The 23779-nt window shown below is 41.9% G+C and overlaps 2 protein-coding genes across 2 annotated transcripts; both read right to left on the minus strand.

Annotated features, from left to right (window-relative positions):
* Positions 1 to 505: 505 nt before the first annotated feature.
* LOC139372771 (transcription factor E2F3-like) lies at positions 506 to 12143 on the minus strand. The gene is made up of 7 exons (XM_071112571.1): positions 11895 to 12143; positions 9447 to 9555; positions 5304 to 5523; positions 1684 to 1845; positions 1476 to 1590; positions 1204 to 1375; positions 506 to 756 (listed from the first exon to the last, which is right to left on the minus strand). Exons 1-7 carry the CDS (start codon positions 12141 to 12143, stop codon positions 506 to 508), a joined length of 1278 nt encoding a protein of 425 aa, XP_070968672.1.
* Positions 12144 to 16289: 4146 nt separating this feature from the next.
* LOC139373860 (serum response factor binding protein 1) lies at positions 16290 to 23778 on the minus strand. Its single transcript, XM_071114946.1, has 3 exons — positions 23704 to 23778; positions 20258 to 20683; positions 16290 to 17827 (listed from the first exon to the last, which is right to left on the minus strand). The coding sequence occupies exons 2-3, from the start codon at positions 20681 to 20683 to the stop codon at positions 16388 to 16390; spliced, it is 1866 nt and encodes a 621-aa protein (XP_070971047.1). The 5' UTR covers positions 23704 to 23778; the 3' UTR covers positions 16290 to 16387.
* Between the last annotated feature and the right edge of the window lies 1 nt (position 23779).

Genomic DNA, 23779 nt, shown 5'->3' on the forward strand with positions numbered 1-23779 from the left:
TCCATAACCCATCTCTGTTAGGGACAATCTGTGTTTTCAGACGAGAACAGTTCATCAAGAAGACATAACGGTCTGCTATGGGGAGTGAGTGATTGTTTAGAGAATGTTGGTTTGCCTGTCAGTGCGGGTCTAACCAGAAAGACAGGCTTTGAGAAGGGGTTTGTCTGTTCGTTCAGCCACAGAATTCTCCCCCTCTAGCCAGCTCGTGTTTGTGCTGGCCTGCCACATTTGTCCGGATGTCAACGTTGGCTTACATCCTTCACATCTATACCAAGAACAGGTATTTTCACATTCAAGGTCAATTACACAGCAGTTCCTCTATGAGCGATCCAGTCCAGGAAGTCAAGAAAAAAAAAGAAGCATTGCTCCAAAATGGCTGCTGAAACCACTGGGCTATACATCAGTTCATTATACTGTAAATGACCACACTGGGGCCATAAATCTGGGCCAATAACATGGCTCCAAAATCAAAACACACAAAATGGCCGCCGAGTTTCCATTTCACTCAGTTACAGAGCAGGTCTTCCAGTGGAAGCTTGTCCAGGTCGTAGGAGAACAAGTTGTCTTCCCCCAGGCTGAGCATGTAGTCATCCTCCTCAAAGAAGAGGGAGGGAGAGAGGGGGACAAAGGGCTCCTGGTCGACATCCTGGAGGGGGAGGAGGGAGACAGGGGTCACTGTCACTGCTGAGCATGCTGGGAGCCTGGACAGGGCGTTGGAGAAACTGATACTGGCGCTATCGGTGGAGTTATTACCCCCTGGTGAAATGGAGAGAAAGATGGAAGAGAGAGGTGCAGAGAGAAAGGGGCAGAGAGAGAGAGAGAGAGAAAGGGGCAGAGCGAGTGCTTTGAAGGAGTAGTTCGCCCAACAACCAACCACAGAGAGAGGACTCTAGTGCCCAAAAGCCTGTTTTAGCATGGGCAGCACCATTGAGGACTTTCACCATTTTGAAGTAGTAAACTGGACGGGACTTCCTTGCTCAAGGGCACAGAGATATTTCCCCTAGCCGTCTCGGGGATTAGAACCAGCAACCTTTCGGTTACTGGCCAAACGCTCTTAACCGCTAGGCTACAAGGTCGCTCTGGTAGCAGAAACAAATGCACTACTTCAAAATGGAGATGGCCTCAATGGTGCTGCCTGTGCTCTCTCAGACGCCATAATGGGACAGATAGATAATGATACGATGTCAAAGTTTATGGGCTCACCTTGTGACACCTTGAAGACGGACAAAGAGGAGTTTCCGTTGACATACGATGAAGAGGGATGTCCTTTTCCATTCAGTGCCAAGTTGTTCAGCGTGGAGGAGGGGGCGTGGTCATCAGAGCAAAGGAAGACTTCTATTGGACCCTGGGTACTGCTCAGGTGGACCTGGAGACTCTGATTGGACAATCAACAAATCATTTCAGTATTTCAGCAATTCAAAAGCCAGCTGCAGGGAATAAAGAGAACATCGACCATGATCAGTGTGTGTGTGTACCTCTGCAGGGTCTTGCACCTCTAGTCTGGTTTCAGCAGGGGCTTTGACCACAATAACCGTCTGGTCCTTCAGACTAGGAATCCTCTTCAGATCGTCATACGATATGTATGCAAACATACCCAGGGGTTAAGGAAAGAGTAGTCATTCACACACACAGACAACACACACACAGACCTCAAACACAGCAGGCCTGTTAATGGAAGGCTATTTTCTTGTGGGTGTGTCTTCAGTTATCTGTTGGACGATGCGTGTAGAGATGTGTAGGAGTTCATCCAGTCTCTTCTCCTCCTGGGCCAACTCCAGTAGCTCTTCACCCACAGAGCCAGGGGTCTGGACCCTGGCAACTCCCTGTGGAGACAGGCTACAGCCCCTACACACACACACACACACACACAACAGAACAGCACATGTTAATACCATTGGTGGAAAAAGTACCCAATTTTAATACTGTAGTAAAAGATACCTTAATAGAAAATTACTCAAGTAAAAGTCACCCAGTAAAATAGTATTGGAGTAAAAGTCTATTAGTATTTGGTTTTATAGTTAAGTATCTAAAGTAAATGTAATTGCTAAACTGTACTTAATTAAAGTATCAAAATGTAAAAGTACAAATCGTTTCAAATTCCTTATAATATATAACCCAGAAGGTGCTATTTTCTGTTTTTACTTAAATAGACAGAAAGCCAGGGTCACACTCCAACACATCATTTATCATTCATTTATTCAAATGAAGGATGTGTGCTTAGTCAGATCAGAGGCAGTAGGGATGACCAGGGATTTCTCTCTTGATAATTGTGTGAATTGGACCCTTTTCGTGTCATTCAAAATGCAATGCGTACTTTCAGGGAAAATGTACAGAGTAAAAAAATACATTATTTTCTTTAGCAGTAGTGAGGTAAAAGGAAAAGTTGAGAAAATATAAATAGTAAAGTACAAATAGAAAATGACTTAAGTAGTACTTTAAAGTATTTTTACTTAAGTACTTCACACCACTGGTTAATACATATATATTTTTACTTAAGTACTTTGGTTAATACACAGACGCAGAGGAGAGAACACATTTAATACTCACAAATGCGAACAAAAAAACAGTCAACACGTTTCATACAAACACATTGTTCTTGAGTTTCCCTGTGACATGTAAACTCAGCAAAAAAAAAAACTATTTTTCAGGACCCTGTCTTTCAAAGAATTCGTATAAATCCAAATAACTTCACAGATCTTCATTGTAAAAGGGGTTAAACGCTGTTTCCCATGCTGGTTCAATGACAAACAAACAATTAAATGAACATGCACCTGTGGAACGGTCGTTAAGACACTAAGAGCTTACAGACGGTAGGCAATTAAGGTCACAGTTATGAAAACTTAGGACACTAAAGAGGCCTTTCTACTGACTCGGAAAAACACAAAAAGAAAGATCCCCAGGGTCCATGCTCATCTGCATGAACGTGCCTTAGGCATGCTGCAAGGAGGCATGAGGACTGCAGATGTGGCCAGGGAAATAAATTGCGATGTCCGTACTGTGAGACGCCTAAGACAGCGCTACAGGGAGACAGGACGGACAGCTGATCATCCTCGCAGTGGCAGACCACGTGTAACACCAGCACAGGATCGGTACATCCGAACATCAAACCTGCAGGACAGATACAGGATGGCAACAACAACTGCCCGATTTACACCAGGAACGCACAATCCCTCCATCTGTGCTCAGACTGTCCACAATAGGCTGCGAGAGGCTGGACTGAGGGCTTGTAGGCCTGTTGTAAGGCAGGTCCTCACCAGACATCACCGGCAACAACGTCGCCTATGGGCACAACCCCACCGTCGCTGGACCAGACAGGACTGGCAAAAAGTGCTCTTCACTGACAAGTCGCGATCTTGTCTCACCAGGGGTGATGGTCGGATTCGCGTTTATCATCAAAGGAATGAGCGTTACACAGAGGCCTGTACTCTGGAGCGGAATCGATTTGGAGTTGGATGGTCCGTCATGGTCTGGGGCGGTGTTTCACAGCATCATCGGACTGAGCTTGTCGTCATTGCAGGCAATCTCAACGATGTGCGTTACAGGGAATACGTCCTCCTCCCTCATGTGGTACCCTTCCTGCAGGCTCATCCTGACATGACCCTCCAGCATGACATTGCCACCAGCCAAACTGCTCGTTCTGTGCGCAATTTCCCGCAAGACAGGAATGTCAGTGTTCTGCCATGGCCAGCGAAGAGCCCGGATCTCAATCCCATTGAGCACGTCTGGGACCTGTTGGATCGGAGGGTGAGGGCAAGTGCCATTCCCCCCCCCCAGACATTTCCAGGAACTTGCAGGTGCCTTGGTGGAAGACTGGGGTAACATCTCACAGCAAGAACTGTCAAATATGGTGCAGTCCATGAGGAGGAGATGCACTGCAGTACTTAACCTGTCTGGTACACGTGGGATGCTAGCTTCCCACCTCGACAACAGCCAGTGAAATTGCAGGGCGCCAAATTCAAAACAGATATACCATAATTAAAATGCCTCAAGCATACAAGTATTATACACCATTTTAAAGATAAACTTCTTGTTAATCCAGCCAGAGTGTCCGATTTCAAATAAGCTTTACGGCGAAAGCACACCATGCGATTATGTTAGGTCAGCACCTAGTCACAGAAAACCATACAGCCATTTTCCAGCCAAGGAGAGGGCTCACAAAAGTCAGAAATGGTGATTAAATTAGTCACCAACCTTTGATGTTCTTCATCAGATGGCACTCCCAGGTCTCCATGTTAGGCAACAAATGTTTGTTTTGTTCGATAAAGTTAATCTTTATGTCCAAATACCTCAAAAGGCCCAATGCGCGCTCTCAACACCAAGACGAAAAGTCAAAAAGTACAATAAAAGATATTAGAAACATTTCAAACCATGTTTAAAATCAACCCTCAGGTTGTTTATGTCATAAATAATCAATAATATTTCAACCGGACAAAAGCTTCGTCAATGGAAAAGGTAAACAAGAAATGCGCGCTCCCGATCACGTGCTTGGTTCATGTCTGGAAATGTCCACTGTCCTCTCATTGAAAGTGGTGTATCGCCCTCATTTTTCAGAGTAAAAGCCTGAAGACTGGTCACATGTTGAGGAAGCCATAGAGATCGTGAACTGGGTCCTAAGTCATTGTATGGTGGATAGGATTTCAATGGAAAAAACAGCCTTTCAATATAAAAGTACTTCCTGGTTGGATTTTCCTCAGGTTTTCGCCTGCCATATCAGTTCTGTTATACTCAGACATTATTTTAACAGTTCAACACACGTTAGTGTTTTCTATCCAAATCTACTAAATGTATGCATATCCTAGCTTATGGGCCTGAGTAGCAGGCAGTTTAATTTGGGCACACTTTTCATCCAAAATTCCAAATGATGCCCACTACCCTAGTAAAGTTAATGCAGCTGGTGGCCACACCAGATACTGACTGTTACTTTTGATTTTGACCTCCCCTTTGTTCAGGGACACATTACTCCATTTCTGTTAGTCACATGTCTGTGGAACTTGTTCAGTTTATGTCTCAGTTGTTGAATCTTATGTTCATACAAATATTTACACATGTTCAGTTTGCTGAAAATAAAACCCAGTTGACAGTGAGGACGTTTCTTTTTTTGCTGAGTTTATATACACATTTGGCATCGTCATGCCTACCCCCATCTTAATGGCTGGGATATCTTGCGGCGTTATGACACAGTTCCACCAACTATGGAGAATTTCTAACCAGGCAGTGCAATACAACCTGGCTTGGCTCGGCTCTGCACAGCTGTGTATAAAGATCATAGACAGAGACCACTGTCACCCCCCCCCCCCACTCACATCCATTGGATGTTGTTCTTAGACTTCTTCTTGATGAGATGCACCCCCTGCAGGACGTTGGTGATGTCATAGAGGCGTCTCTTCGGCACCTTGAGGGACTCCGCGGCACGGTTGAGGTCCACCACCCCATCACTGGACTGGGCCAGCAGTTGGACAAACTTCTGGGTCAGGAGGCCTAGAGATGTGTCATACCTGGTCTTCTCTAACGTGGAGGGGGGAGCTGGAGAGAGAGGAGATGGGTTAGTTAAAAACCTCTCTGGGATATGTGGGACGGTAGCATCCCACGTCAACAACAGCCAGTGAAATTGCAGGGCGCCAAATTCAAAACAGAAATCCCATAATTAAAATTCTTCAAACATACAAGTATTTCACACCATTTTAAAGATAAACTTGTTGTTAATCCCACCACAGTGTCCAATTTCAAAAAGGCTTTACGACGAAAGCACACCAAACGATTATGTTAGGTCAGAGCCAAGTCACAGAAAAACACAGCCATTTTTCCAGCCAAAGAGAGGAGTCACAAAAAGCAGAAAGAGATAAAATGAATCACTAAAACTTTGACACTCATTGGACTTCATGTTACACAATACATGTATGTTTTGTTCAATAAAGTTCATATTTGTATCCAAATATCTTAGTTTACATTGGCACGTTATGTTCAGTAGTTCCAAAACATCCGGTGATTTTGCAGAGAGCCTCATCAATTTACAGAAATACTCATTATAAACATTGATAAAAAATACAAGTGTTATGCATGGAATTATAGAACCACTTCTCCTTAATGCAACCACTGTGTCAGATTTCAAAAAGCTTTACCGAAAAAGCACACCATGCAATAATCTGAGTACAGCGCTCAGACAACAAAACAAGCCACACAGATATCCGCCATGTTGTGGAGTCAACAGAAGTCAGAAATAGCATCCTAATCTTCAATAATGTTTCAACCGGAGGTTTCCTTTGTCTGTAGAAATGAGATGGAACAGAGCGAACTCACATGAGCACGCGTGATCAGCTCATGGCACTCTGCCAGACCCCTGACTCATTCAGCTCCCATTGCCCCCTCCTTCACAGTAGAAGCATCAAACAAGGTTCTAAAGACTGTTGACATCTAGTGGAAGCATTAGGAAGTGCAATATGACCCCATAGACACTGTATATTCGATAGGCAATGATTTGAAAAACTACAAACCTCAGATTTCCCACTTCCTAGTTGGATTTCTTTCTCAGGTTTTTGCCTGCCATATGAGTTCTGTTATACTCAGACATAATTCAAACAGTTTTAGAAACTTCAGTGTTTTCTATCGAAATCTACTAATAATAGGCATATTAGAGGTCGACTGATTATGATTTGTCAACGCCGATACCGATAACTGGAGGACCAAAAAAAGCAGATACCGATTAATCTGCCATTTTTGTTGTTGTTGTAATAATGACAATTACAACAATACTGAATGAACACTTATTTTAACTTAATATAATACATAAATAAAAATCTATTTGGCTTCAAATAAATAATGAAACATGTTCAATTTGGTTTAAATAATGCAAAAACAAAGTGTTGGAGAAGAAAGTAAAAGTGCAATATGTGCCATGTAAGAAAGCTAACGTTTCAGTTCCTTGCTCAGAACATGAGAACATATGAAAGCTGGTGGTTCCTTTTAACATGAGTCTTCAATAATCCCAGGTAAGAAGTTTTAGGTTGTCGTTATAGGAATTATAGGACTATTTGCCTCTATACCATTTGTATTTCATTAACCTTTGACTATTGGATGTTCTTATAGGCACTTTAGTATTGCCAGTGTAACAGTACAGCTTCCGTCCCTCTCATCGCTGCTACCTGGGCTCGAACCAGGAACACATCAACAACAGCCGCCCTCGAAGCAGCGTTACCCATGCAGAGCAAGGGGAACAACTACTCCAAGTCTCAGAGCGAGTGACGTTTGAAACTCTATTAGCATGCACCCCGCTAACTAGCTAGCCATTTTACATCGGTTACACCACCCTAATCTCGGGAGTTGATCGGCTTGAAGTCATAAACAGCAGAGCTGCTGGCAAAACGCACAAAAGTTTGAATGAATGCTTACGAGCCTGCTGGTGCCTACCATCGCTCAGTCAGACTGTTCTATTAAATCATAGACTTAATTATAACATAACACACAGAAATACGAGGCTTTGGTCATTAATATGGTGGAATCCGGAAACTATAATTTCGAAAGAAAAACAACGTTTATTCTTTCAGTGAAATACGGAACCGTTCCATATTTTATCTGACGGGTGGCATCCCTAAGTCTAAATATTCTTGTTACATTGCACAACCGTCAATGTCATAATTACGTAAAAGTCTGGCAAATTAGTTCACAATGAGCCAAGCGGCCCAAACTGTTGCATATACCCTGACTCTGCGTGCGATGAAAGCAAGAGAAGTGACACAATTTCACCTGGTTAATATTGCCTGCTAACCTGGATTTCTTTTAGCTAAATATGCAGGTTTAAAAATATATACTTCTGGGTATTGATTTTAAGAAAGGCATGGGCGTTTATGGTTAGGTACACGTTGGAGCAACAACAGTCCTTTTCGCGAATGCGCACCGCATCGATTATATGCAACGCAGGACACACTAGATAAACTAGTAATATCATCAACCATGTGTAGTTAACTAGTGATTATGATTGATTGTTTTTTATAAGTTTAATGCTAGCTAGCAACTTACCTTGGCTTACTGCATTCACGTAACAGGCAGGCTGCTCGTGAGGCAGGTGGTTAGAGCGTTGGACTAGTTAACCGTAAGGTTGCAAGATTGAATCCGATTAAAAAAGATTAAAAATCTGTCGTTCTGCCCCTGAACAAGGCAGTTAACCCACCGTTCCTAGGCCATCATTGAAAATAACAATGTGTTCTTAACTGACTTGCCTAGTTAAATAAAGTTGTAAAACATTATTATTTTTAAATACCGATTTCCGATTGTTATGAAAACTTGAAATCGGCCCTAATTAAACGGCCATTCCGATTAATCGGTCGACCTCTAATGCATATATTAGCAACTGGGCCTGAGTAGCAGGCAGTTTACTCTGGGCACCTTATTCATCCAAGCTACTCAATACTGCCCCTCAGTCCCAAAGAAGTTAAGACAGGACCTGGAGGGAGGGGGGAGATGGGTTAGTTAACAGACAGGACCTGGAGAGATGGGTTAGTTAACAGACAGGAGCTAGAGGGAGGGGGAGATGGGTTAGTTAACAGACAGGACCTGGAGAGATGGTTTAGTTAACAGACAGGAGCTGAAGGGAGGGGAGAGATGGGTTAGTTAACAGACAGGAACTGGGGGAGGGGAGAGATGGGTTAGTTAACAGACGGGACCTAGAGAGATGGGTTAGTTAACAGACAGGAGCGGGGGTGAGGAGAGAGATGGGTTAGTTAACAGACAGGACCTGGGGTAGAAGGCAGACACACTAGGCAAGAAGGCGCGCACACAGACACACTTGAGCAAGTTCAGGTAGGTGAGGGAATTAATGACAAGTGAACTGTGAATACACACTAGGCCACAAAGAGCAACAATGTTCCTCAGGCATGGGCGTCACATCTTTATTCCTCAACAAAGGCTGGACCATCTATTCACACTAAAATGGCCTCCGTCCATTTCCATCAACTGTTAAGTTATTGAAGGGTTTTCAGCAACCATGATGTGTCGCAAAACTGAAATAAACAGGAAGTTAGAGACTTGAGATGAGACGTTGTTTCCCCTAAACTGAGATGAGACGTTGTTTCCACTGTATGAATGCACTGTAACTCCGCCCTGGACGAGGAATGGTGTAACTCCGCCCTCGGGTCGGCAGGTAGCCCAGTGGTTAGAGCGTTGGGCCAGTAACTGAAAGGTTGCAAGACTGAATCCCCGAGGTGACAAGGTAAAAATCTGTCGTTCTGCCCCTGAACAGGAAGTTAACCCACTGTTCCTAGGCCGTCATTGAAAATAAGAATTTGTTCTTAACTGACTTGCCGAGTTAAATAAAGGTAAAATAAAAAAAATCTAATAATAAAAAAATATATTTTTTTTTCAAATAACTGGATGAGAGCTTCTGCTTCATGATTAAAATTTCAATGAATCCCATGGTAACTAAACCACTCCCATAATTCCCCCCCCCCTCTTACTCTTGGGTCCTCTGAGGGAGAGCCTGGTGGCTCGCTTAGCTCTGGAGCCAGTGTTCGTCTCACTGGTGTACTGTTGATCACTCTCCTCCAGCTCCAACCGACGCTTTGTCTGACAAACAGAAAACATTTGTACAAGGTGACAATCTGGGTGAAAACAGAACAGTGAAACTGTGGATCAAATCTCAGGTGAATTATGTTGGTTCAGGGTCCCGGTGTGACCATCATCATTCTAACAGCAGGTAGCCTAGCGGTTAAGAGCGTTAGGCCTGCAACCGAAAGATGCCCGTGAGCAAAAAGGCACTTAAACTCTAAAGCGCTCTTTTTGAGCTGGACAAGAGAAGTCTGCTAAATGACTAAAATGCATAAAAGCTAGTTGACGATTTCAACCATTCATAAACCAAGTACCAGCTCAGAATCAACAGAATGAATACACCCCTGATCACACGCAAACACAGTTCACTTTCATAGCAGCCACATACAAACAGCATGGTCTTTCGATGGCTGTATAATTCCTTCATGCATCTACACACTCCTCCTCTCACCTTTTCCCTTCACTTGTGGACTTCAGTGCACAACACATCAGCTGTCTGTGACCAGGCGAAAAGACCTTTCCATGCCAAACCTTCCTATCATAACCACTACACACAGCCTACATCGTTGTCACCATATTGTCATCATATTCAACATAACTACAAGACATAACGCGGTAGTAAACTCACTACAATCATGCAGTACAGTCTACAGTCAAGCGCAAGCAATTTAGCAGTTACACCGGCAGGCCAAAAGCTTACTCTGACTTGGAAGAGTCCCAGTGTTGATTAGCCATAACCAGCTAGCTAACATAGCATTCCTCTGTTGAATGCATTCAGTAGTACAACTGACTACGTATCCCCCCTTTCCCTTTGTTTGAGCGTGCTAAACTAGCTATATGCATTCGTTAGCTAAGTATGTGAAAGTTACAAAAAAAATACAAAATATAGCTAGCTCTCTTGCTTAATTTATGAAGAAATTAATTTGTTCAAAACTGTTCAACCATTGTCTTTCTGAGTCAACTACTCACCAGGTATGCAGTGCTAGCTAGCTGTAGTTTATGCGTTCAGCGCTAGATTAATGATCTAATCCTTTGATTGGGTGGAAAACACGTCAGTTCATGCTGCAAGAGCTCTGACAGGTTGGAGGACGTCCTCTGAAAGTTGTCATAATTACTGTGTAAGTCTATGGAAGGGGGTGAGAACCACTCCTAAATTTTGTATGGAAGTCAATGTACCTAGAGGACGAAAACTAGCTGTCCTCTGGCTACATCGGTGCTACCCTACAGAGTGCTGTTGAGGCTACTGTAGACCTTAATTGCAAAACAGTTTTTTAATCATTGGTGACATGAATATAATGTGCCGTTTATGGGGGGGATGCAGTTTGCACGTGCATGCTTACAGATTTAGACCACAGCGAATCTGAAACGTGGTGTACTTCCTCATGGTAGGACTTCTAGGTTAGCTAGCAAAAATGATATCTTGGTACGTCGCAGAGTTGTTCAGCTATGCGCTTACGATTGTCATTAGATACATGGAAGATAGTTCCAGCACTTTTAGTCCCTTGTCACAAAACTATGGTAAATAATTAAGTTTGATCCAAAACAGTTGGAGCAAAGGATTACAATTGGGATGGTTGGTGGGATGGTGGGACAGACAGCTAAACTAGGAGAAGATTCTCCCACATCCCCTTCCAAGCTTCGTTTACCGCCTAGCTTGTAGTGTTAAAACAAATAAATAAATGTTCTTTAGATATGCATGCTGGCTAGCAAATGAACATGAGCGAAGACGTTTTTCTGTCGACTGTATTTATGATTGATTTGCGGTTATTCTTACGACTTCATTTCTGCAGGTCAAAACTTTAGGAAGTTGCCTGCTAACGTTACATGGATAATGGAAAAACAGAAATACTCATGTCTAGTTAGCTGATTGATTTTTGACGGTTCGTTATTGTGCCAAACAAGATCATACTTCGCTAGGTCGATGTGTTGCCTATCTAACGAAGGCGAGTGCTTGATAATGAAATAGCGGTCTGGCTAATGACCTAAATAGGTATTTTCGGTGACCCTTTATAAATCCACTGTCAAGAGGGACAATTAAAGTTGGAAACGTTGCAAGTGGTTTTAAACATACATACATAAAGAGTCAATGTGTAACATTTGCAATGAAAAAAAAATAATAATAATTGTATTTAGCTAAAAATCTAGGTAGCATACTACGAAACAATAACTAGCGAAGTAACGTTAATACGGGTATTAATGTCGGCTAGGATAAGTCACTGGTTAGCCCTCACTAGTTAGCGAACACAATGTAAAGTCATACTTGTTAGTTAACCAGTTAACAAGCTAAATGGCTTGTTTGCATTCATGTGACTGCCAGGAATGTTGTTTGCCAAAAGAGCCATCGCGTTATGAATTACCTGGTGTTTTCCGAGGGGTGGTTGCTTTCCGGTACCGTTTCTAGACACCCCGGTAGTGTATAGCGGACTCTCGGTCGGGTCTGGGACACCGACATTGTTAGTCTGGTTCGGACAGGGCGGAGGGGTTAAGATCTGATAATACGGCGCATTGGCGTACTGGGTCAGAGCTGTGCGGTTTTTGTCCATGGAAGAGCCACCGACCCCTGAAATTAGGACTTTCTCCGGGACAGAGGCTCCCCCTTTTCTCATCATCAGGCTCGAATGTCCTTTTGTCCCTCCGCTACCTTGGAGCACTTTTTTCCCCTTCAAAATCCGCATCGATTCGAGAAAAAATATATAATCAGGGAAATCGTTACACTAATATCTTACATGCCCGTTCGTTACAATTTGATACACGATACGTTTCTAAAACAGGGACGATGCAACGGAATTTATTAGGTCGCAAGCTCCACTCCTGCTGCTTGAAAAATGACAGCGAATTATGGGATGCAGTTTATCAACGAAGGGCCCTCACGCGAAAATCGGATTTCCCGGGATTGTTTTAAACAAGATTTACATATAGAATGCTATTGGTTAGCGTAGTAGCAGACTCCCCATTCACGTAATTGCGTCAGTGTGTCTGACCAATGGGTGAGGAATTTCGACAGACAAAGCAGTGTCCTGTGTTTACTTGGGGTGATTCGATTAATCTGTCTGGGCGCCCAGGTAGTTGTGCTTTGCACCTGGTGAAAGTTGATTGCATTCGTTTAGGAACCGGGCCGCCTCCCAGGTGTGAGCCAGGTTACGGCGAAATTGGCTCAAAACAAAAGAGCCGTTATTAAGCACGTGGAGTAATGATTAAGATTCTGTGTTTTGACATGTAACAGGGATTGGTTTTTATAATAACGATTTACCTGCCTTTCCAAATGAAAACTGTTTAGAAAATTCTAACATATATGTTATGGAAAATAGCTTTTGTATGTTTCTGGACGATGCACAGTGCTACCTTGTTGACAACATGACCGAGCAGCGCAAGGTTACTGTTCGATTGGAGAAGGGCGCTCCTCCGTCGCCGCTTTTGCCCGTTCTAGTCACAGGCCATAGACTGGTGCCCTGCGGTTCAGCATAATTGAATCCGCCCCTTGATTTTACTGAATGTCAAAACAAATCATGTCAGGTAAGGACCCTGAATACATAATTGGTAACACCAAAAAACATTATTCACACAAACTGGATATTTTCTTGAATAACCAGTTTGATTCAAGCGGGTGGCAGGTGGCCCGGCGGTTGGAGCAGTGGGCCAGTAACCGAAATATACTAAGGTAACATATGGAATTGTTTTAGGACCCCTTCAGGGATAATTTATTTTGCATTATTTGATACAAATATTGAATTTGGCCTTTACTACTGTAGCCCATAGAAACACATTGAATAACACGTTCATACATTTTTATTTTACCTTTATTTAACTAGGCAAGTCAGTTAAGAACAAATTCGTATTTACAATGACGGCCTTGGAACAGTGGGTTAACTGCCTGTTCAGGGGCAGAACAAATGACCAAAGGGGCCTGTGTTCATGGTTATTAACGTTCTGCACATTTATGAAAGTTCTCTCATCCTCTAGGGGTTACTGTACGGTGTGAGAGGTTCTCTCATCCTCTAGGGGTTACTGTACGGTGAGAGGTTCTCTCATCCTCTAGGGGTTACTGTATGGTGTGAGAGGTTCTCTCATCCTCTAGGGGTTACTGTACGGTGTGAGAGGTTCTCTCATCCTCTAGGGGTTACTGTACGGTGAGAGGTTCTCTCATCCTCTAGGCGTTACTGTACAGTGTGAGAGGTTCTCTCATCCTCTAGGGGTTACTGTACGGTGAGAGGTTCTCTCATCCTCTAGGGGTTACTGTACGGTGAGAGGTTCTCTCATCCTCTAGGCGTTACTGTACAGTGTGAGAGGTTCTCTCATCCTCTAGGGGTTACTGTACGGTGTGGGAGGTTCTCTCATCCTCTAGGGGTTACTGTACGGTGAGAGGTTCTCTCATCCTCTAGGGGTTACTGTATGGTGAGAGGTTCTCTCATCCTCTAGGGGTATGGCTCGTTATATTGTTATATTAAAGACCTGACTGGGCCTTAACTTCCCCCTGGTTGTCACTAGTTAACACAGCCACAAAGTCATCACTATGGCTGGCCATTTCCATCATTTTATTTTAAACCCAACCCTAACGAACGAAGGCCAAGTTTAATGCCTTAGTCTTCCAGACCTTCTGTGCATTTGGGCGGAAGTGTCTCAACGCCATCCTTCAGCACGTCACCCTTTTATAAAGCACATGCTTATATCATATCCCACATAGTGGTTCATGTCACATGAAAATGCAATTGTGTTTGTTATCCATAGCTTATGCCTGCCCATACTATAACGTGACCCGACAGCAAACCTTTCGCCCACACAACGCTATACACGTGGTCTGCGGGTTATGAGGCCGGTTCGATGTACTGCCTAATTCTCTAAAACGACATTGAAGGTGGCTTGTGGTATTAGAAATGAACACTCAATTATCTGGTAACAGCTTTGTCGAACATTCCTGCAGTCAGCATGCGCATTTAAAACTCGAGACATCTGTGGAATTGTGTTGTGTGACAACACTGCACATTTTGGAGTGGCCTTTTTTATTGTCCTCGCCACAAAAGATGTAACCTGTGTAATGATCATACAGTTTAATCAGCTTCTGGATATACCCCACCTGTCAGGTGGATGGATTATCTTGGCGAAAGGAGAAAGACTCACTAACAGGGATGTAAACAAACACACACTACCGTTCAAAAGTTTGGGGTCACTAAGAAATGTCCTTGTTTTTGAAAGAAAAGCACATTTATTGTCCATCAAAATAACATCAAAATGATAAATACAGTGTAGACATTGTTAATGTTGTAAATGACTATTGTAGCTGGAAACGGCTGATTTTTTATGGAATATCTACATAGGAGTACAGAGGCCCATAATCAGCAACCATCACTCCTGTGTTCCAATGGCACCTTGTGTTAGCTAATCCAAGTTTATAATTTTAAAAGGCTAATTGATTATTAGAAAACCCTTTTGCAATTATGTTCGCAGACCTGCAAACTGGTGTGCTAATTAAATAAGCAATAAAACTGTCCTTCTTCAGACTAGTTGAGTATCTGGAGCGTCAGCATTTGTGGGTTCGATTACAGGCTCAAAATGGCCAGAAACATAACTTTCTTCTGAGACTCGTTGTTCTGAGAAATGAAGGCTATTCCATGCGAGAAACTGCCAAGAAACTGAGGATCTCGTACAACGCTGTGTACTACTCCCTTCATAGAACAACGCAAACTGGCTCTAACCAAAATAGAAAGAGGAGTGGGAGGCCCCGGTGCACAACTGAGCAAGAGGACAAGTACATTAGAGTGTCCAGTTTGAGAAACAGATGCCTCACAAGTCCTCAACAGGCAGCTTCATTAAATAGTACCCGCAAAACACCAGCCTCAACGACAACAGTGAAGAGGCGACTCTGGGATGCTGGCCTTCAAGGCAGAGATCCTCTGTCCAGTGTCTGTGTTCTTTTGCCCATCTTAATCTTTTATTGGCCAGTCTGAGATATGTATTTTTTCTATTGCGCCTTCATTGTTTCTCAAGCAAAGGGGGAGGAGACCAATGACATCCCCGCTTCCCCTCAAACCAACTCCTTGAAGTTTACAGTTGTCTTTAATAAACACTTTTGCTGAAAACATATCTTTATATATATATATATTTAACCCTTTGATGTGTGTACATTACTGTATTTCTGCTTAGGATGTTGCTTTTCAACAGCAAAAGTTCAGAAATCACTGGAGGACATTTTAAACGAAGCCAAAGATTACAATAACCCACTCCTCTGGGAAACACTCACCAACACTTTGGTTCCTCACCAACACTTTGGTTCCCCGTCAAAATAACGCCTCCATAGAGATCCTATTGGTAAGCTATATTCAAATTCTCAATTCCATGAACACCTCCCTGCCCTTTTCATTCGTTGTTATGTTAAACACTGAATTAAAGGTGCCCCTATTACCCACTGGGCATACACAGGTTGAATCAATATTGTTTCCATGTTATTTCAATAAAATTAACTTTTACTCATGCGGAATAGACATTGAATTGACGCCCAGTTGGTACATTCTAACTATATAATACGTATAATTATTCTATTTTCATGGTTCCAACTGTTCACCCAAGTATTTTTTTATCTAAATCGCAAGTCAAAATTACAATTGGAATATTTGTTTAAGAATAAGGCCTAGACTTTGTCAGATCAACTTTTGTTTCAAATTTGATTGAACAGTATAAACCAATCAGAATGGAGAAAGCCTAATTGAAATCATTTTAGAAGGTATGTGCTTCCACCCTAGGATCAGGGACAACTCATAAAGCAAAATTGATAACTTTTATTATGTAAAAACATAAAATACTGTCAAATACCATCAAAAATATTGTGATACATTTTGGCCATATCGCCGGCCTTAGCTCAATCATCAAATTTGATCTTCTTTCCCTGGAAGGCCACTACTACGGTCTGCTGCTCCTTCCTCTTCTTACTGGCCTCCCATGACGGGTGCAGGGCCTGTTGTGGTGGCTGAGATGAAGGGGTGGAGGAGAACCCTCTGCCTTCCCGTTGCCTCCCAAAGTCTCCCCTTCCCCTCCCAGAACCCCCATCATGTGACCCAGGACCCCGAGACGAGCCATCATATCCCCCTCTTCCACGGTTCTTGAAGTCCCCTCCCCTACCCCCTCCTCGGCCCATACCCCTGCCTGCACCTCTACCCCTGCCTCCGCCTCTACCCCTGCCTCTACCACCTCTGGACCCAGACAGACTGGAGCAGAAGATAGACTTCCCCTTGGAGTTCAGTCTGTCCTCTAGCTCATCCAGTTCAGTCTGGTGTGGGTTTAAGCTCTCCAGTGGTTCCAGCAGTGGGTTTTTCCCCAGTTCGCTGCTCTTCCCCTCCCCTCCACCTGGTGGCGCTGTAGTCGTATCACTCTTCTTTTTGAACTTGTTGACTTTCCCCAGGAAGAAATCATCGTTGTCGCTTTCATCCGACTGGGAGGACTGCTTACGGAAACGCTCCTCCGTGCTGTCGTCAAAATACTCCTTCTCGTCGTCCGAAGACTCCAAGTCGCTCTCCTCTTCCTCATCATCATCATCAGAATCCTCTTCATCATCCTGCTTGTTTTTAACATCTTTATTTTGAGGTTTAGTGACTTTCTGGGGTTTGGGGTCTTGAGTCTTCTGAGTGGCTGGAGTGTCCTTTGTGAGTTTCTGGACTACCTGCCTCTGTGGTGTGTATTTCATGGTTACTATGTTCTTTGTAGGTACTACTTGTGGGGCCTCTATTGTGAATGGAGTGGATGAGTCCATCAGAGTCTTATCGGCCTCTGACATCTCCGTGGGCTGAGGGTCAGCTACTGTATTCTCTATGGCCGATTCTTTATTCTCTATCGTGGAAACGTTGTCTTCTTCTGTAACCCGGACAGTCTTATCAACAGGTTGCTTTTCTAGAACAGCTGGTTCGTCAACCGTTAGACTCTCCGCGGGTGTTCCATCTTCCTCCTCATCCGCGGGTGTTCCATCTTCCTCCTCATCCGCGGGTGTTCCATCTTCCTCCTCATCCATCTCTTCTTCATCTCCCTCTTCACCTTCCACCCCTCCTCCTCCATCACTGTCCCTCGGCTGCTCGATCACCTCGACCACTTTTAAAGGCTGCTTTCTAACCGTTTCCTTCTTGTCTCCTCTCTCTACTGACATCCTCTCATCCTTGAAGGCTTTAATGGCAGCTTTGATGGTGTCTATCTTCTTGCTGAACTGAGGGTGAGTGGCGATACGGGCTATAGCTCGGTCAGAAATGGTGGCCTTTGGGTTCTTACAGACAAACTCAAAACTCAGGTTCTTCTGGAGGGCAGCCTTGGTCACCTAGAAATAACAATCAACAATTAGTATGATCTGGTTTTGGGACCGTAAGTTAATTTGCAATGGTTTGGGACTGACATGAATACATGCACTAAACCTGAATATTCACCGCAGTATTCAACTTCCAAGCAAGTAAAACAAATGTACAGTACCAGTCAAATGTTTGGACACACCGACTCATTCAAGGTTTATTTTTTTATTTATTTTTTTACTATTTTCTACATTGTAGAATAATAGTGAAAACATCAAAACTATGAAATAACACAGAAACAAGTAGTTATCAAAAAAAGTGTTAAATCAAAATATATTTTATTTATTTATTATTTATTATTTTGTTCAAAGTAGTCAGAATTTGCCTTGATGAAAGCTTGATGAAAGCTTTGCACACTCTTGACATTCTCTCAACCGGCTTCATGAGGAATGCATTTCAATTAACAGGTGTGCCTTGTTAAAAGTTAATTTGTGGAATTCCTTTCCTTCTTAATGCGCTTGAGCCAATCAGTTGTGTTGTGACAAGGTAGGGATGGTATACAGAAGATAGCCCTATTTGGTAAAAGACCAAGTCCATATTATGGCAAGGACAGCTCAAATAAGCAAAGAGAAACGATGGTCCATCATTACTTGAAGACATGGAGGTCAGTCAATTCGGAAAATTTCTTCAAGTGCAATCACAAAAACCATCAAGTGTTACGATGAAAATTGGATCTCATGAGGATCGTCACAGGAAAGGCAAACCCAGAGTTACCTCTGCTGCAGAGGATAAGTTCATTAGAGGTACCAGCCTCAGAAATTATTCACAGAGTTCAAGTAACAGACACATCTCAACATCAACTGTTCAGAAGAGAAGTGACTTAGGCCTTCGTGTTCGAATTGCTGAAAAGAAACCACTCCTAAAGGACACCAATAAGAAGAAGAGACTTGCTTGGGCCAAGGAACATGAGCAATGGACATTAGATTGGTGAAAATCTGTCCTTTGGTAACGATGAGTCCCAATTTGAGATCTTTGGTTCTAACCACTGTGTCTTTGTGAGACGCGGAGTAGGTGAACGGATGATCTCCGAATGTGTGGTTCCCACCGTTAAGCATGGAGGAGGAGGTGTGATGGTGCTTTGCTGGTGACACTGTCAGTGATTTATTTAGAATTCAAGGTACACTTAACCAGCATGGTTACCACAGCATTCTGCAGCGATACGCCATCCCATCTGGTTTGGGCTTAGTGGGACAATCATTTGCTTTTCAACAGGACAACGACCCAGCACACCTCCAGGCTGTGTAAGGGCTATTTGACAAAGAAGGAGAGTGATGGAGTGCTGCATCAGATGACCTGACCTCCACAATCACCTGACCTCAACCCAGTTGAGATGGTTGGGATGAGTTGGACCGTAGAGTGAAGGAAAAGCAGCCAACAAGTGCTCAGCATATGTGGGAACTCCTTCTAGACTGTTGGAAAAGCATTCCAGGTGAAGCTGGTTGAGAGAACACCAAGAGTGTACAAAGGTGTCCTCAAGGCAAAGGGTGGCTAATTAAACAAATACAAATATATATTTTAGATTCTTCTAACACTTTTGGTTACTACATGATTCCATATGTGTTATTTCATAGTTGTGATGTCTTCACTATTATTCTACAATGTAGAAAATAGTAAAAAATAAAGAAAAATCCTTGAATGAGTAAGTGTTCTAAAACCTGTGACTGGTGCTTTATATCTGATATGTAATTGGTGAAGTACACCGCACTAAAGAGCTTGTATTTTTCTGATAAATTAATAGTTATCAGGACATATACTTTACTCACCAGTATCTCTACTTGCACATCATCATCTGCTCATTTATCACTCCAGTGTTAATCTGCTAAATTGTTGGCATCATTCGCACCTATGGCCTATTTATTGCCTTACCTCCTCGTGCTTTTTGCACACACTGTATATAGACTTTTTTCCTACTGTGTCATTGGCTTGTTTATTGTTTACTCCATGTGTAACTCTGTGTTGTTGTCTGTGTCACACTGCTATGCTTTATCTTGGCCAGGTCGCAGTTGCAAATGAGAACTTGTTCTCAACTAGCCTACCTGGTTAAATAAAGGTGTTCTCAACTAGCCTACCTGGTTAAATAAAGGTGTTCTCAACTAGCCTACCTGGTTAAATAAATGTGTTCTCAACTAGCCTACCTGGTTAAATAAAGGTGTTCTCAACTGGCCTACCTGGTTAAATAAAGGTGTTCTCAACTGGCCTACCTGGTTAAATAAAGGTGAAATTAAAAATCAAAGTAAAAAAAAAAGTTTTACAGGACATTGCATGAAAGGAACTCACTCACCAGCAATGTGTAGCAGCACATATACAATGGCTTGGGAATTATACTACACAGTATCCCAAATAAGGAAGTCATAATAATAATAATAATGTAGGTAAGATGTAATTGGGGAAGAAGCACCCACCGGATCAGGTTTGAGTGTCTTCATCGCATGGATTTCTTCCAGCAGTCTGCCTACCCTCCTCCGGTTCCTCTCCAGATCTTCCTCCTTCCCCTTCTTTTTCTTCAGACCTGCCATCTGCCTAGTCAACTTCCTGATGACCAGCGCCCTCACCCTTTTGACCTCCTTCCTCATCCTCACCACCTCGTCGTTTAGGTTTAATGGAACCGGCTTACCGGAATCATCTGGTTTCTTCTTTTTCCTTCTCGGAATCTCTGGCTTCTTCTTCTTCTTCTTTTGAGCCGCTGTTTTCTTGTCTTTTATCAGAAGCACAGGCTTATTGTCATTTTTTGGGAGTTCGGACATTTTCTGTTTATTTGGATCCTCAGGGATCGCCTCCGTCTTCAGAACGTCGGGCATTGTCACTTGCTGTGTGTCGGTTGATGACATCTGTGGATGATACAGTAATGGGCAGAAGAGTGAGTGCACAGAAAGGGATAGCTTAAATACATCGTTTTTCCCCCCCATCTCTTTCAGTCTTTGGGTGATACCTGTGAATGGCATAGCTAGATCTAGCTGATCTAGCTCCATTGTCTTATATCGAGGGGGAGTTGAGGTTTGACAACTTGCCTTGGGATTCTCAAACAACAACACTGAGTCACCATCAGTTGATTCTGAAAACAGTTACCTTTTTAATATATATTTTTTAGTTAGTTATATTTCTGATGCAGATTGCGCTGCAAGTCCTGCCTCTCCCATCTCCTCATTGGTTTATAGAAACAGGTACCCACGTGCCATCTCCTCATTGGTTATACCCATGAAACGATTCAGTTGGCCGTTTTATGTGTGGATTAATTGTCGGAGTAGAGGACCTTGTGCATTTCAGGTAAAATAACAACTCCATGTTTATATCCCAGGACAAATTAGCTAGCAACAGCAAGCTAGCTAAATAGGACAAATTAGCTAGCAAGTGCAAGCTAACTAGCCATACATGTTTTAATGCTTTTCGACCTGTCCACAAATGAATGTCATTGGTTCAGAGTTTGTTTTGATATTTAAACCTGCGTGTCGTGATCGCTTTTGGTGTAGGGGGACAAAATAAAAATAAATAAAAAAATTTGTAATTTTTTTTTAGATTTAAAAAAAATTCAGGTTAACAATTTACATCATACAAAACAGAACGCAGGTATTAACGAGAAAATAGTTTAACAAATAATAAAAAATAAAAAAAACAATTCTACTGGAATTGTAATCACTCTGAAAAAATCTTATTGTAATGATTTAGAAAATTTTTATTCTTATCGTGCACAAGGGTTAATGTTTTAATAAAAGTTAAATGTAATTTTGGTATGGGATTTTGGCATTTTTGTTTGTATGAAGTATTTGGCAACAAGAATAAAAAAATAAAAATCACAATCATTTCAGTGGTTTTGTTATCATTGCAATAGTAACATATATTTTGTGTCAAAAACATAGGTCATAATGGTAAATAAGTATTTTGCAAGGTTTTCCCAAAATTCAGACACAAATTGACATTCACAGAACAAGTGAGACAGATTCTCACCTTTTTCACAGAAAACGCAGATATCAGATATCATAGAAGTACATGGATACATCTTATGTAAAATTTTAAAGTGCACTTCCTTAACTTTGTTTGGTATACAATATTTGTAAGGCCTTAACCATGCATTTTTCCAGACAATGTCAGGATAAGCATGTTCCAGAAAAACGTTCCTCTCGGTGTAAGTTGGTTTTGTGAATGAAGAATGTTTTATATATTTATTACAAGATTTCTCAAGTAAGATGGTCTATATTTATATATATATAAAAAACCTGACAGATTTATAGATGATTTATAGATGATATATATATATATATATATATATATATATATATATATATATACACACACACACAGTGGGGCAAAAAAGTATTTAGTCAGCCACCATTGGTGCAAGTTCTCCCACTTAAAAAGATGAGGCCTGTAATTTTCATCATAGGTACACTTCAACTATGACAGACAAAATGAGAGAAAAAAAATCCAGAAAATCACATTGTAGGATTTTTAATTAATTTATTTGCAAATTATGGTGGGAAATAAGTAGGTGTTGTTGATCTCTTTACAAGTAGCAGGATTTACACATAACGATAATGCGGGGTACACAAAACGGGACAGTCCCTCTGCCTTGGACAGAAGTACTCTCCCAAGTATAGAAAGATCCCTTTGTAAGCCAATTATTACATATATTTTTGGTTTTCTTAATTTTAGGAGAGAAATTCAAATGTCTGACTAAGTGTTTTTTTTTTTGACAGATCTATTCCTAAATATTTAACACAGTCCTTTACAGGAATATGTTCTATTTCACATTTGAAAAACATTCCGTTTTAATCCTGATGCAATAGAAAATGCAGTTATAGCATTAAGGGCATGTGCGACCTGGTCTTTGTCTCTTAAGAAAAGAGTAGTATCATCAGCCAGTTGGGAAATGTTGATTTCTTTGTTAAAAATGGTTAAGCCATACAAATTTGCCTTATTCAGAATATCTAGAGATACAAGTTCCACAACCAAAATGAATAAAAATGGCGAAATTGTCCACCCCTGTCGTACACTTGTTGATACTGAATCTTTGGAAGTATTACGGTTTAGTAACACAGAACTATTTATATCTTTGTAAAATATGCGAATTACTTAGATAAAATTTTCACCAAATCTCAAAAGTTTAAGAGACCGAAAGAGAAATTCATGTTCAATTGTGTCAAAGGCTTTACAGCAGTCCAAAAATATGACAACCGCATCTGAGTCAATTGCATCTGAATAATCTATAGGGTCCAAGACTAAACGAATGTTAAGAGTTTGACGCGCGCAGCCGGTTTGGGTTCCGTGATACCTACTTACTACGTCAGATGAGACTCAATTGGCACATGCAAATTCCTGCTGAGTTGCGCAACATAAATGAGATGGTTGTATTCGATACGTTTTTATTACAAGTATGAATTTCAGGTAAACGCTTTCAGAATTGACACCTTTACAATAATAAAATAATGGTGATTCAAGTGTTGTTGCTAGAAAATCCTGCAACCAGTTGTCAAACTCAACTCCGCCTCGATATAACAGAGAACGGAGTTGAGCGTTCCTCTGCCAAGGTAGAGCCACAACATTAGCTAGTATGTAACCACTAGCATACAGTATGAGTAAATGGAGGTAAATGTAAATGCAATGGTGTAATTAATACCAGCTACATTAACGGTACATTACAGTTATTACGGTGGCTAATTTCCCCATCAACTGCTAACAGGCTAGTTAGCTAACGAAAGTTAGCATATTTTCAAGCATGGCCGAAGAAGCAGCATTGCTAGAGCATTTGTTAAAACTTTATCAACAATATATATATCAGAGATAACAGCTTTATTTTGTATAATGCACTACAGTATCACAGCGCAAATTTAAATGTAATCAAAATCACTCATACCGTCAAAGTATAAATTCGAGAAAGATTTAGTCCATACAAGAGGCAGCCATGTTTTTTCTACGTAGACGTATCAATG

Source organism: Oncorhynchus clarkii, chromosome 18 (genome assembly GCF_045791955.1).
Source record: "Oncorhynchus clarkii lewisi isolate Uvic-CL-2024 chromosome 18, UVic_Ocla_1.0, whole genome shotgun sequence".
NCBI lineage: Eukaryota > Metazoa > Chordata > Actinopteri > Salmoniformes > Salmonidae > Oncorhynchus > Oncorhynchus clarkii.

What these genes read in the sequence shown, in the direction of transcription:
- LOC139372771 (XM_071112571.1), bottom strand. Translation starts at nt 12,143, where the DNA reads ATGAGAAAAGGGGGAGCCTCTGTCCCGGAGAAAGTCCTAATTTCAGGG. An exon ending in CACCCCTCGGAAAACACCAG is followed by an intron (nt 9,556 to 11,894) that starts GTAATTCATAAC and finishes TCTGTTTGTCAG; the next exon opens with ACAAAGCGTCGGTTGGAGCT. An exon ending in AGGTGCAAGACCCTGCAGAG is followed by an intron (nt 1,376 to 1,475) that starts GTACACACACAC and finishes TTGTCCAATCAG; the next exon opens with AGTCTCCAGGTCCACCTGAG.
- LOC139373860 (XM_071114946.1), bottom strand. Translation starts at nt 20,683, where the DNA reads ATGTCATCAACCGACACACAGCAAGTGACAATGCCCGACGTTCTGAAG. An exon ending in AGACACTCAAACCTGATCCG is followed by an intron (nt 17,828 to 20,257) that starts GTGGGTGCTTCT and finishes TGTTATTTCTAG; the next exon opens with GTGACCAAGGCTGCCCTCCA.